The 15,934-nt window shown below is 34.9% G+C and overlaps 1 protein-coding gene across 1 annotated transcript in view; it reads right to left on the reverse strand.

Moving 5' to 3' along the window:
* The window catches only part of LOC126743636 (Golgi-associated PDZ and coiled-coil motif-containing protein-like), a 98,097-nt gene that overhangs the window by 26,447 nt on the left and 55,716 nt on the right, over positions 1-15,934 (reverse strand). Inside the window, exons 3-5 of the mRNA XM_050450824.1 lie at positions 1,260-1,491; positions 981-1,205; positions 691-929 (exon numbers count right to left, since the gene is read on the reverse strand). Coding sequence (XP_050306781.1) covers positions 691-929; positions 981-1,205; positions 1,260-1,491 — 696 coding nt within the window. The remainder of the gene's footprint in view (positions 1-690; positions 930-980; positions 1,206-1,259; positions 1,492-15,934) is intronic.

Below are 15,934 nucleotides of genomic sequence, written 5' to 3' on the forward strand. Positions count from 1 at the left end.
CCCTTAAAATTTACATAGGATTTCCTATGTTCCGCTCGGCGACGCACAACCCGGTATATTTTTTTAAACGAACCCTCTAAACTACAAAAAAAAAATTACTTCTCAACGCCCCATGCAACTTTTAAAAAATGTTATATCAAAGTAAAGCTCTCTTCATGCCATAAAAATAAAATATTATACAGGTAGTTCCGTTAAAAAAATTCATATTTAATGATAACTTTTTTGTGACCCAACCTAAATATGTAAAAATATTTTTAGTTTGTAGATTTTTGGCAGTCCTATAACTTTGCTATAGAACTTTTTGCTCTACCTCGTACATTTTAGGCGCTTTTTTTGCCGTACACCTTGTTGACGCACTTCGTATATACTTTCAAAGACTTATATTCTTCACCAGAATTATTATTACTATCATTACAGAAATCGTCGTGACTGTATTTTCGTCTTGAGGTTTCCATAATAACTTTAAATTATAGGAAACATTGTTGTAACTTATAGCCGTGTAATTTAAATAACAAATAAAAGCCAGAAGTTTTCAGATGTCATTTACAGAGCCTGTTGCTTTAACTTATTCAACTGCATCTTAAATCTATCCAATCAAAAAATGCCAGAGGTATGAGTTTAATTGTGACATATCTGCGTCACAAATAGACACAAACTATTCAATAATCTTGTACCAGATATAAAACTTACTGTTATGCTTATTCCTAGGCCTTGTTCAGGTTTTCTTTTTACAACGACTACTCTAATATCCCCAAAATGGTCCGTGACACTATTGGGCTCTGGAAGAGTCTTAAGGGTGTTATCTTGCGTGTAATTTAGTGCGCTATTTCTTCTGCAAGCTCTAACTACGGTTTTGTGCCTTTGTAGCAAAATTTCTGATTCTAGCTGGCTCCATAATTTGTCTCGAATCTCGCCACGCATTTCTTTCCCTATAACCAAATTTTTATAAGGTTGGTAAGGTAACAATTTGTCAAAAGTACCTAAGAGTTGTAGCTGTTGTATTCTGCCTGCAAGCTCCTTATCCAAATATTTGGCAGCTAATTTAGCACCATAAACTTCAGCGGTTAATGCTAAAATATCATTTCTCAAAGCGGTATTCTCTGTTAGTAGTTGCGAGTTTTCCACTTTCATTTTGATAGGCTCCAAAACTGTTTGGCTAAATTTCACTTCTGTCTCTTTGGGACTAGTCTCCTTGCTATCGCTCACTAAAATGCCGGTCTTAATTAGGCCGAATAAATTAAAAATTAAAAGAAACTTACTTGTTCTCCTTAATCTAAAGGGGCTCTGTCGAATTTCCGCCTCCAGCCTTCTCTTAATGGCGTTTACGTCAGGTTTAAAGTGTTGATCAGCTTTTTTGCTTCCTAAACTGTCAGGTAGCTGGGAAAGTTGATTGGAGTGTAGCTGAAGTAGCAAGTTGTGCAATTCATTTTCTAGCAGTTCCTTTTTTGACTTTGAGTCTATGAGTTCTGCTCTGAGGTGAATTAGTTCGGCCTAAAATAAGAAAAATGATCAGTATCCTGGCTTAGACGATCAAGATATTGTATTTCAGATTAATTTCAAAACTCTACTGAACTCAGACAGCATGCTTAAGACTTGATGGGCGTAAAATGGAACAGCTGAAAATACAAATTGGGGTCAGACAGAGTTGTGTCCTCGCGCCTTTGATATTTAACTTAAATTCCGAAAAAAATTTCAACGAACCCCTTAACGGAGTAGAAAAAGGTATCTTTTTGAATGGAGTCAGATTGAATAATATTCGATACTTATAGTACTTACAAGCATATCGTCGGTATATGCTTGGAAGTACTGAAAATCTTAATGGATCATATTACGCAGTACAGTCAACAATATGGCCTTAACATCAACATAAAGAAAACGAAACAAATGATCAGCAAAAGATATATAAATGGACACCTAAGCCAATATCTTGGTTGTTTGTTGAGCGATCTTTTCCATTTCTAGTAGGAGGTTGTATGGCTATTACACATTTTGCCGAGGGTAAAGAAATGCGATACCTCATAGACATACGTTTTAATGAGGTTTGATATTATTCGATTCAAGAGTAAACTACTTTTAGGACACTATTTCTTTCAAATCTGTTAAATTAAATTGAATCCTCCTTACCCAAGATACTTAAGTTTGAATTTTGATAAATATTGATATAGGGTATTCCATTAAAATAAGACATTTTTATTCTTACTATTTTTTTAAGTACACACTTACGACTCCCTTGGATAAACAACTGATTTTTATTAACATAATAATCGATTTAACTTTTCAGCTAGCTTTCCTAGTATTCAATTCTTCTAATATTCGTGGACGGGTTAAACGTTATTTTTGATAGAACCCCACAGATAAAAATCCAGAGCTAAGAAGCCATGCTACAAAAGGACTATTGCGACCAATCCATTTATCTTGAAAATTTTCATTGAGCCATCTTTTCACAGGTGCCGCATTATGGATTGGAGCGTCATCTAGCTGAATAAACAAATTCTCGGTATACATTAGCCGCAAAGAGTATAAATATTTAAAAGCTAAATAGCCATAGAAACAAAATAAATTTATTTTTACGTCACGCGTCAAAAATTGATAATATGTTGTAGCGTTTTTATTTTTTTTTGTTGTTTTTATAATGTAATAATTTAATATTGTATGAAAATAATACTGATCGCGATATCTAGTGTAAAGTGGGTTAATGGCATTGTAAAAATAAGAACTCCTAGAAGGTTCAGCCTAAGTTCGGCCTACTTATAAAAAACATATTTAGATGGCGTTAGTTGTTCTTCGTTTTGAATTTTTAGGCAATTTATTGGAATCAGGTTGTTTTTTCTCTCTCTCTCTGACTTAAGTGATTTTTTATATCCGTCCGTCCTTTGTCATTGGTCACGTACGCCATGCTCAAGGATCAATTATTTGGTATTGGCATTTGCGATACTGGGGTGTTGTTGCCGCTGAAACTTAAATCTGAAAGGGGCAATGTTGTATTCTTAATTCCTGTAAAACTGGGTGAGATTATCCATCGAAGACATACCCAGAAATTGCCTTTTGACTTTATTTTCAAATGATGTGGTCTTCAGGTAAACAAGTTAAATTTCTAGAGGTTAAAATTTAACATGAATTTTAATGACCTCATGGCAACACTAGCCATACAATGTGAAAATAAGTTTAATTCACTTTATAACAGACCCTCCAACATCTTGAGGTAAGCTTGATTCCTATTCTTTGTAAAATGTTTTCTTATAGTTTTTAAGGCCGCCATTTTTTGAAGTTTCGCGACTTCATTTTAGGGTCTTAAGCCGAATCTTAAGCGCAGTATTAAGTCTTAAGGACTATCCCAGGCCATCTCAGATGCTGTTCCCATTTCCATCATAATTCAGAGCTTTATCACGATTTATTGTCTCTTCATCATGACATACTAAGATTGAGATTGGTTTGCAATCCTTTCAGCCAGCGTCCCAGTCATGGCGTTATTGATTGGACCTTAGCCAGCTGCTGCCCTTAAATCTGCCCAATGGGTTACCAGGTCAAACCAGATAAGAGGAATATGTAAGCAATGTTAGGATTTCCCAATTGGTATTGTTATTTGGATTTTGATATTGATTATTCACATTTTCTAATATAAATTATTTAAAAGTTCCTTAATTGTCTAGGGTCTAAAGTTCTTTCTTGGCAATTTGCAAAGTAATGTAATTTGTATATCTACTTAAATAATAAATTATTTAAGATCTTTTCATTTCTTTATCCTGAATTTCATTCAGAATCGCACTGAAACTTATATTTATTTTTATCTGATATACAAGGTATATTTATTCAATTTGCAGATGATGCAACGGTACTTTGGCATGATGTCAAACTTTAAATGCAGTTTGAGCAGAGTTTGCCTTGGAAACATTGATTTAAATAATTTAAATGAGAATAAGTTCTTGGGAATAAGTCTTGACAGCAAATTGAAGTTTGAAAGTCATATCAGATTATTGTGCAACAAGTTGGCGTCTAATTGTTATGCCCTTAAAATCATAACAAGAGAAGTAGAGTTTGGTATTCTTCCCATACAGCTTTGTCGACAAGTTTATCTCTTATGACAATAAAGCATATTTTGATTTGATTTGATATCTGATTTAGTACATGTTGTACGGTGTCCTATGCGGTAGGTTACTGATTTTGGCCAAAGGGTAGTCACATACTAGTGGGTTGTTTTTTTTTCAAGTTTTATAACTTTGGTGCATAATGTTTTGATTTCAGATGTTCTAGTATTCGCATATTTTTTATAATATAGAGTTGTTTGACGCTTATTTCATGTTACATCCATCTCTAGAATAATTCATCCCAACCCACCGCCAATTAGTGCTCTCCAGACTGATAAGCCGCCGTTAGCATATGTGCCACTCTATTAAATACTTTCAACATCAGTGAATTTTTATAAAAAGTGGTCATAATGTCACAGTCATATTTATAATTTATTAATATGCGTTTAAGTTTGGCAGAATGAGTAGAAATAGTGAGATTAGCAGAAGATGGTACCCAAAACTGTCGAGAGGCCGCACAAAAATTCAATCGGAGGTAGGGTTGCCAGATTTAAAAAATTGAAAAGCGGGAGGTGGATAGTGGCTTTGAGGGAATAATAAATAGAGGCACAGGAATTTTTTTTGAGGTGCCACGCCTTAATTATGCCACATTCTAACATAAAAAGCATGAAAATATGATAATAAAACACAACTTTATAAATCTTGGAATAAAGTTAATTTATTTTAAAACTATTTAACAAATCTTGACTAATTTTAAAGTAGAAAAAAGTAGAAACAAATCAAAACGTAAAAGAATATTTTTAGAACCTTAAACTAAACAAAAAATATATTACATACAAAACAAACAAATTAAATAACACCTTCTTCCTAAAAAGTGGGGCAAATCAAAACTAAATACATTTATGTATGTAATTTAATTGCAAAAATAAAATATCACTAAATGTTATCAATATTTTTGTCTAGATTTAACCTTTTTAAAAATATTTGCACCATCCTTGTCTAATATTTTTATGTCCAGTCTGATTCTCTTTTTTCTCCATGCCAATAAATTAATTAAGATTTAATAGCGAAAGAATTTTTAATTTAACCACTCATTAAATTAAAAATTCTTTCGCTAATAGTATTTGAATGCGGAAAGGAGAAAAATAACGAGCAAATTTAAAAAAAAATTGGAGGGATTATTTCTTTTGAAATAAGCTACCCATTGCTGATGTACAGTTAGCTCATTAACATTTTCCGAAAAGATTTATATAAAATTTAATAAGAGAATATATTCTTTAAGAAGGTAATCTTCGTTAACTTCGATATGGAAATCTTCACAAATTTTTGAAAAAAAAATCCTAACAATCCAAGAATGAGTTTGGCTCCATTCATTATTAAACTTTATATTCCATTTAGTTTTTTTAACAGAAGGTTGTGTTCCTCCTCTTGATTTGAATTATTTGCCCAACCCAATTAACATAATTACTTAAATCACTGTTGTTGGAAAGATCCATATTATTAACCTCAAGAAAACAAATAGTTATAAGCTAATAGACAAAATGTGGATAAAATCCCGTACGTATTTTTTTACTTGCCAAAAAGCGGAAGGTTTGTTTAAGGTTAAGTAAAAAAGCGGGAGCCTCCCGCCTAAATCGGGAGTTGGCAACCCTAATCGGAGGGCACCCTGATTACTTAATATCGTACACCACAGTGTGTTAAGTAAATCGATTGTTTAATCGATGGGATTCAGCTGGTACTGGAGAAAGTAAGACGGTAAAGAACTCATCAACAGAATGCAAGGATTTTTAGTCATTTCCAGCCGAATCCAACATCGAGTTTAAAAAGCTTTGATGCAAGTTAGAGTTCTTAAGATGTTTGAAAAGAAATGGAATTAAACTGTTTAAATCAAGATTTTTGCACATGTTACCTCCAGATGATGATCAGAGAATAATGGAGTATTGTTTAACCATGCAGCCTAAATTTTAGGAATACCACAGTTTTTTTGGCAAAATATTATTTACCGATAAAGCGATATTTTCTACCAACGGAATAGTATCATCTCAGAATATTAGATATTGGAGTAATGAGAATCCTCACTGGGTAATTAATTTAAAAAATCAATATTCTGAAAAAGTAAATCTGTGGTGTGGTATTTTAAAAGACCGTATTATTGAACCCTTCTTTTTCAAAACGACTTTAAACGATGCGAGATTTTTGGTTTTCTTGCAAAATGATTCTTGGAATGCTGCTCATGATTTGCCGTTAACTTATAGAAACAATTTGTATATTTGGCTAGATGGCGCTCCGATCCATAATGGTGCATCTGTAAGAATATGGCTCAATGAGAGCGCAAATGGAGTAGGCGCAATAGTCCTTGTTTGGTCCTAGTAGCATGGCCTCCTAGGTCTCCAGACCTCACACCTCTAGATTTTTTTCTGTGGGGTGTTATCAAAATAAAGTTTATAAAACCCATCCAAGAACATTAGAAGAAGTGAATAGACAAGCATGTGAACAAATTTCTAGATAAGAATGACGAAAAGATTTATTAAGAAATAGGAAAATTTATGAAACATGCATTAAAAATTATAGTGGTTTAATCGAAGATGTTGACTTATTTTTTTTATCCAGTGGTGTTGAAAGTATGTACTTATTAATATTTATCAAAGTTAAAACTTAACTATTTTGGGTAAGGAGGATTCAATATAATTTAGCAGATTTGAAATAAATAGTGTAGCTAGAAAATAATAGTGTTACTCTTGAATCGAAAAATATTAAACCTCATTAAAACGTACGTCCATGAGGTATCGCATATCTTACCCCGGACAAAATGTGCGCCTTATAGTCATACAGCCTCCTAACAAAAATGAAAAAAATCGCTCAACAAACAACCAAGATATTGGCTTGTATCCATCTTAATTGGGACACCCTGTATGTCGAAGCAACTCAAATTGAATATGTTTAACAATATTGCTACATTGGAACCATCATAAATGAACAATGCAACAGTGCACAAGAAATAAAATGTCGTATAAGAAAAGCAAGGATGATATTTCACAAAATGAGTTAAGCAATCTTCAACTGTCACAACATAATATGTCTTGAAACGAAAGTAAGGCACTTAAGATGCTTATCTTCTCTGTTTTATTATATGGGGAAGAATTCTGGACACTCAGACTGTACAGGAGAATGCGCCGAATACTATGGGTAGCTCACATTACAAACATAGAAGTGCTAAGAAGAATGAAAAAAGAGCTAGAAATCATATAAACCATTAAAAAAACTAGAATATCTGGGGCATGTTATGAGAAATAAAGATGGATAATCTCTACTGCAAACCATAATACAAGGAAAGGTATTGGATAAAAGAAGACCTGGAAGAAGAAAAACATCATGGTTGCGAAATCAAGTTGGTTTGGGAAAACATCAGTAGAACTGTTTCTAGCTGCTACAAAAAAAGTAATAATTGCCAATATCCGAAACGGATAGGTACCTGAAGAAGAAGAAAATAAGAAGCTGCTGTAAGGTTTCCTAATTTTTATTTTTTTATAAATATACCATTTATTCTAAATTAAGACAGATTGTAGATTGAGAAGGGAGTCGTTTCGGCTGATCCGCCGCTCAGCACTGCTACCTGTGAGATATTTTGTGCATAACTCTACTTGTCTTAGTTTGTCTCAAAAAGTCTTAGACTTCTGCCGTACAAAGCTATATTTTTGGGAGGTAGTTGTCCCACTTCTTGAGGTGTTAGTTGTACCCCTTCCAGGTACTTGAGCCTCTTGCAGAGTTGGGTCGGGCATTCACAGAGCAGGTGTTCTGCTGTTTCTGTGGCATTGCTGCAGAATCTACATTGGTCGTCCTCTGTTATACCTATTGCCTTTAGGTGATATTTCACTGGGCAATGACCAGTTAGGAGTCCGACTGCTGTTCTGATGTCTGATCTGTTCATGTCTAGGAGCTGTTCAGCTCTTTTTCTAGAAGTGGTTATAAACTTTTTTGCCTGTCTTAGTCCTGGTGCTCTTCTCCAGTGCGACAGCAATTGTTCTTTTTCCCACCTGTTTAGGTCTTCGGTGATGTGGGTCTTCATTAAACCACAGTATGGCTCTGGACCATAATATGGTGTTTGAGCCCCTTTTTTTGCAAGGCGATCGGCTTCTTCGTTCCCCTCTATACCCCGGTGGCCAGGTAGCCACATTAGTGTTACTTGATTCTTTGTTGTAAGGCGCTTTAGGGTTTGTTTGCACTTCCAGACTAGCTTTGAATCACATTTAAAAGCTTTCAGGGCCTTTAGAGCAGCTTGGCTGTCTGATAGTATAAATATGTGTTTTCTTTGGAGGCCTTGGTTGATGCACTCTTCTGCGCATATGTCTATGGCAAGCACTTCAGCTTGAAAGATGTTAGGGTATTTGCCCAGTGACTTTAAGATCTTAATATTAGGGCCTGACACGCCCAGTCCTGCTCCTTCTGTTAGTTTGAAACCGTCTGTGTACCATAGCGATGCATTGTCGGCTTTTGGTACTTCTTTTTTCTCCCATGATTGGCGATCATCTATGATCACTTCGAATGGAATTTCTAGACCCTGCATGGCCGTTATGTGGTCACGTGGTTTGCTGGCATTTTCCAGATTATTTCTTCGAGGATGCGCAGGTGACCACTTAAATCCCCAGGCTTGAATTTGCCGGTTTGGAAAAGCCTGTAAGCACTGTTAATTGCCTCTTTTTTCACGCTTATGTGAAGTGGAGGCATGTTTAGCAGTGTCTCTAAGGCTGTGGTAGGACAAGTAGACATTGCCCCGGTTATTCCTAGACATATCAGCCTTTGGACTTTGTTTAATTTGGTCTGTGCGGTTATTTGTTTGGTCTTCGGCCACCATACCAGCGAAGCGTATGTGATGATGGGCTTAATGACTGTTTGGTAGATCCAGTATACCATTTTCGGTTTTAGCCCCCATGTCTTGCCAACGAGTTTGCGGCATGTCCAGATTGCCACTATGGCTTTGGAAATGGTCTTGTCTAGATGATTGTTCCAAGTTAGTTTGTGGTCCAAGGTAACCCCCAGGTATTTCACCTCGATAGAAAATGTTAGCTGAGTTCCGTTTAATATAGGTGCTCTGAGTTCTAGCTTCCTTTTTCTGGTAAACGGCACTAAAATTGTTTTTCTAGGATTTAAAGATAATCCTTCAGTTTCGCCCCAGTTTTGTATAGTATTTAGGGCACTTTGCATTCGATTCGATATTACGCCCTCGTGCTTGCCCCTAACTATTACTACCAGGTCATCTGCGTAGCCTAGAACTGTGAATCCGGATCTACTTAATATGTTAAGAATTTTGTTTACTACTAATGTCCACAGTAGAGGTGACAGAACCCCTCCTTGGGGACATCCTTTTACTGTGGTTACTGTTGCTGTCGCTCCATTTATTTCTGCTGTGATGGAGCGGTGCTTGAGCATTGATCCTGTCCACTTTACGATGGGGGCCTCCACCCCCCAGTCTTGCAAGGCTTTTGTTATGAACAGGTGTGAGGTATTGTCGAATGCTCCCTCTATGTCAATGAATGCAGTAAGAGCAATTTCTTTGCAGTCGTTTGACTTTTCTATGTCTCTTACGAGGCAGTGCAGTGCACTTATTGTAGATTTGCCTGCTTGGTAGGCAAATTGTCTAGGGTGGAGCGGTGTTCTAGAAAGAGTTACGCTTCTTATGTATTGGTCGATTGCTTTCTCCATTGTTTTTAGAAGAAAGGAGGTTAGACTAATCGGGCGATATGATTTTGCTTCGTTTTCAGGACGACGCCCCGTTTTTGGTATGAATATTACATTAGCCTCTCTTCAAGCTAGTGGTACGTGTCCTAAAATGAGGCTGGCTTTAAAGATTTTTTGTAGGTGTACTTTTAGTATCTCATAGCCTCTTTGTAGCAGAGCTGGGAAAATTCCATCTTTGCCTGGAGATTTGTAGGGCTTAAAGCTTTCGATTGCCCATTTGATTCTGTTAGTTGTGAGGATTTTGCTTGCCAGCCTTTTACTTCTCCCGTTTGGGTTTTGGAGCCCTTCGTTTTGGAGGTTTGACTGGTTCTGGTTATCTTCAATAATCTGCGATCCCGGGAAGTGAGTCTGAAGAAGTACCTCTAGGCTTTCTTTTTGATCGTTACAGTATTCACCGCTTGGCTTTTTTAGTAGACCAATTCCGTTCGAATGATTTTTTGAAAGGATTTTTTGCAGACGTTGTGCTGGGGCTAATTCTAAATTAAGAAATACGTTCTGGTTTGTCAGTGCTTTGTCAGCTAGAACAAAAGAAAATATTAAATAACGATAATAATCGGGATTTGTTTAAGTTTATGTTAACTGGCGACTGAAGAGAGGATGTAAGGCCAGAATTGGTATTAAAAATATAGTTTGGTGACGGGTCACGCCAAGTTTAGTTCTTTTAATAAGTAAACGTTTTCTGTTGTCAATAATATAATATTGTCTGTTATTTTTTAACTTGAGTCTTAGATTAGATTCACATGATTATAAAGTATCTTTTTTGATCCTAAATAATATCGTAGGCTCAACTTTTAAACGAAGAGCTACATTTGGCTATTTACTTTAAGATAAAACTATTGCCTGACCCTCTATTCATCTCTCACGTGCTTTAAAGTTATATTTAATATTATATGTATTTTTCAGTGCAGAAAACAAATAAACTTGGGAACATATTAAATTTATTACCAGATAAGCTGTGTATTTATATAATCATGGGAAAATAAATTATTTTATCTACATAATTGTCATAAAAGCAACCCGAATTAAATTAACATCAATTTAATTAAAGAAAATTAGCCACGTCTGGTCGCTACACTTCTAAAATTGCCGACGCGAAAAAAAATATCTGCGTCGTTAATTGAAATAAAATTTTGATATTCCGCAGATATCTCGCCGCGATTAAAAAAAACCACTTAAACCGAGGGATCTGTTTTCTTTTTTAACTTGTTTGAAATTTAAATTGGCTAATTTTTATTTTGACAGAATCGCAATTACCTCCTGGAAAAATATGAAATCTTTCAGGGGCTGATAAATTTTTTTTTTTAAATTTTTCCATTGTAAGTTATGAACAATGTAAGCATATTACGGCTTTCTGGGCACGTATATTACATACAACATCAACAACAGAATATAAGAAGGTGTACCTATGAAAATGTTTTTAAAATTACTTTTACATATTTATGAATTAAATGAAAAAGTGTGCAGAATTTCTAAATATTTCAAATTAATAGATCCAACTTTTGTTTCCGATACAAATATTTTTTGAACCGCGGTTCAGCTGATAATTTTTCTAATTGTTAATTGGTATATGCCAATTTCAATTGGTATATGCTTCAAATAAACAAGGTGCAACCAAAGTTTATTTGTTTATTTATTAAGAAATTAACGCCTTTGGGCTTCACCTGCTATCTAAAACGACACTCTTACGGCGGTTCTTAATAGTAGTGATTCACTGAGTGGCCATTAATAGAATAGGAACCTATTTACTTTACGCGTAAAACTAATAAATACGCACTTCTTTATGTTAAGATTTAGCTGATTTCTCGTACAACAAACACACGATTTATCAGCAAATTTTAGACATTTACTGTTTCCAAAACAAACAAGTAATATCATATACAAATAAAATATAGAGTAGAGGCGAACAGTGTCCGCAATGAGGAACACCCGAATTGACGTATATGATATGAGACAAGAAATCACTAATTTTAACATGCTACATACCACCAAACAATAAACTGGAAAACCATAACACTAGCTGCCAATGAAACCCCAGTTCCACTAACTTCCCTAATAGGACCCGAAGGTTAACCTGATCGAATGCCTTGGAAAAATCAGTATAGATAGAGTTTACCTGTTCATGTCCGTCTGACTGATTATATTTTTGCTTGAAAATGTGAAGAATAAGTTCGAACAAAATGTTCATTATTGCATGTAAATGAACACCAGTTTCAGCACTTGTTATTGAGCATATGCCTCTTATAAATTTCTAGTTTTGTGGGGTCAGACAATTAATATCACTAGGATTAATATCAACAAAATGCAACGGTCATTTAAATGCTGCAAACAAGATTTCAGTAATTATTGGTGCACTGTCTGTCTGGCAGTCTATAACCCCAGCTGCATGGAGCGATATTGAAAAATTGTAAAGATCGAGGGCCGTGCGATATATTGTTCAATTGAATGCCAACTACGACAGTACGAAGGGCAAAAGAAAAAAAATGTGCTTCACCAAAAAATAAACGAACCTAACAAAGATCTTTGCCAAAAGGATAGATTAATTAAATAACTTTAACGCAAGAGCACAAATTTCGACAACTTGGTACAGGAAGCTGAAATTAAATTTTCCTCATATTTGGTAAAACAAAATAGGATGATTGTAGCTATAATGAATAAAGCAGAAACACTAAAAGACCAAGAAGACCAATGGAAAGAAACTATACGCAAATCTAATGAATTAGAAACCAAACAGGTACAACGTATTTATGACCTAGTACAATCTACCAAGAACATGGTTTCAACTATTCAGTCTCATGAGCTACATAATGCGATGCAAGCTGTTGAAATAGAGTCTTTCAAATTCAATTTCGCAAGTTTAGGAATACCAAAATCATAAATGTCCTCTTCATACATAATGAAAAGCAATCCGACTTAATAGCAACAAGCAGAAATAACCCAAATCGCCAACCTATTAACAGTCAAGAATTGTCAAATTTGCTGATAGAGCACATTCTAGATAGATGTCTCTTATTACTAGGAGAATTTACCAAAGAAGAACTCTCTTGCTGGAAAACGTCTATATAAAGAAGCTTATCCATTTATATCCCAGATTAGCCATTATTTAAAAATTAACCAATACTTAACCAATTTACTGACGCGCAGTACCGGGACTTGCAGTGTTTATCAGGGAAGTCGGTAATATTATAATCGGTAATATTATATACCCAATCTTAACTATCTATTATATTAATAAACTCTGTATTTCAAGTTAGTGAATTGACTTTTGCAATCTCCACAAAAGTGATATAAGTTTCAACACCAGATCAGTCTACGTTAGTAGCCAATATAGAGAAAGAGCCTAAACAATGTTATAATAGCAAAATTTAACAGAAAAAACTTCCTCTGATGGTTGATTTAGGATCATGGTTAATAAACTATTTTTAGAGCAGAAATCATTTCAACGAATGATCTTATTAAAGAAAAAAAAATCTGCATTATTTGTTCTAATCCCAGAAACTTTTACATATGTATTATGTATTTATCGTTCTCCAGCCGCTACAGCTGCTCTGGGTCTGGAAGAGCTTCCAACAGAAATTTCTCAAATAGCACACATTATATCCTTTGCTCTTCTCTTTATATACTTTGATTTTCGTTTTTTTATAAACCATTGTTCAATACATCAATTGATTAAGTGCTGCTGAGTGAAAATGAATAGAGACCTTAATGAAAATGCTCTTATTTCTACTGCACACATTTTAGCTATAAATGAGGAAAAAACTAAAATGTTGATATTTGGCCCAGCAAGGAATTATATCTTACAATGCGCCTAATTCCAATTTTCCTAAAATAATGTAAAGCTCACATTTAGTGAATTTGCTAAAAACCTGTGTCTCATAATTGACTCTGACCTAAGATTTGCTTTCCATGTAAATAAGTTGGTCCAAAATTCATACTGCAAACTGAAACATTTATATTTAAGCAAAGCTCTTCTAACATAAAATTAAGATTGTGTGATATTCTCTCCACTATTTCATATTGTGAAATTGTGTATTAGTCAATTCTAAATAAAGATAAAGAAACCTTATAAAAATACAGAATGCATGTGTTCATTTTGCTTTCAGGCTTAGAAAGTTTGAGCATGTCAATTAGGGGTATGCTGAGCGTGGGTGGTTGAGGTTAGCAGAAAGATTTTAATTAAGCAAGGCAACTAACTTTTACAATCGTCACCGAACAGGAGCCGGTTAACGCATCAGATGTTCATATCTGCCAAACTCGTTCTAGATTCATCGAATATCTAAACACAGAACCAATCAATTTTAAAGATCGTTTTGCTTTAATTTGATACAACTTTTTATTGACTTTCGTCTATCATTTCGCAGTCCCTGCATTAATGCTGCATCCTTCAGAGAACGAATTCAATGCTGGATGTTCAATGTTTATAAATCATGCAAAAAGTTAGTTTTTCTTTTTTTATATATACTTTTTGCTAATAATTGAGTCTTGATTTTTCTTAAAATATTTTGTTTGCTAATTTATTTGTGACTTATTCATGTATTCTGGTATAGATGGGGAGGTTACGTGGAAGAGCGATTAAATCGAACGACGCCAACTATTTCTTAATATTGTTTCCTTTATTTTTTTTGTAACAATAAAGACATTTATCATTATTATTATCAGATTTCATGTCAAACGGCGACGATTGCCGTTTGACAATCGTTTGCCCGAAGGGGGAATCGCTCACTTATCCCATGGGGATGAAGGATGAAGCTCTGGTGGAGTCCTTTCCATGTTGTCGGACTCCGTTTTTTAACTTTATTTACAAATAATGAACTTAGATTAAAAGTACATGATATGTTTTTTAAGCTAGTTGATGTTATCTGCGTTTCCAATGAACTTTCTGACGATTCCAGATGTGGATAATAGCGTCGACTTCTGCATCAGCTTATAGATGCTTTTTTTAAGGTTGAGCAGTTTCATGTTTTCGATCAGGCTTTTGGGTATTATTCCTGTTGTTGACACAATAATTGGAACTGTCTCATTTCCCATTGTCTTCCTAGAAATTTTATCGATTAGGATTAGGTCAGGCCTATTGTTACTTACTCGTTGGTCTGTAAGTACAGTGTGATACAATACAATTTGTGTTGCTCATTTTCAAGAACTGGTTCCAGCTTATAGTTATAATATAGTACCTTGGCTGCCGATATGAGGTTTAGTTTTTCTGTGAGCTCTTGATGCAGTATCTTTGCAACTAGATCATGTCGTTCTTTATATTTTTATTATTATTATTATTATTATTATTTCCAGTTATTCTCAGGTTTTCCTGGTGTTTAGAGCGATGTACGGCTGCAATACCAAGCACTTTCGCCTATTCTTGACTCAAGACTCTTCTGATTATTCGTGTGGTGTTTGGTATTGCCACGTCTATAATGACCGCACCCTTCTTACTTTTTTCTCAAACTATAACGTCCGGTTTGTTGTAGGGAATATTCCGATCGATTCTAGTTGATCAGTCATAGTAGATGGTGTACTGCGGCTTTTCAGTAACAGCTCGTGGATCGTACTTATAGTAGGGGGTTTTAGCCTGAAGCACAGTGCTTGATGTATTACAGCAGCTCCCTGATTGTGGCGGTGTAGGTACAAGTAATAAAAGTCTGTGTACTAAAAGTCTCTTTTTAAAGTAGGCTGAGTGCTGCTGGAATAAGTGTTGGATGATTTATGACTTCTCACTACACTTTCTACACAATCTATAACTTATTTACTTTATTAACAATTTAACAGACAAAATATCTGGGGATCTTTGATGATGTGGTTCAAGTAGTTCCTAGTATTTACTACCTAATCCTGGTTTGCACAACATACTGCAGGAAGATTTCTTGGGATCATCAAGACAGCAACATAAAGTTGGATACTCAAATTATGAAGCTCGCAGGGAGGCTCTCATATAGATGTTATGAAGATAGACTATATGTGGATAACCTGAACGTGAGGCGGACAGATCAGTGTACTACGCTCTCATAGAATCCCGGCTTCGTTATGCCATCCCTTTTTGGAGTAATGCAAGTGGTTACTTACTAAATTTACTTTTTGTGTTTCAGAAACGCGCCTTAAGATATATGTGTAAAACTAAACCGCGTGATTCTTGTAGGCCTTTATTTAAACAACAAAAGATTCTCTTGCATATATATCTTAAAAAC

Source organism: Anthonomus grandis, chromosome 13 (genome assembly GCF_022605725.1).
Source record: "Anthonomus grandis grandis chromosome 13, icAntGran1.3, whole genome shotgun sequence".
Taxonomy (NCBI): Eukaryota; Metazoa; Arthropoda; class Insecta; order Coleoptera; family Curculionidae; genus Anthonomus; species Anthonomus grandis.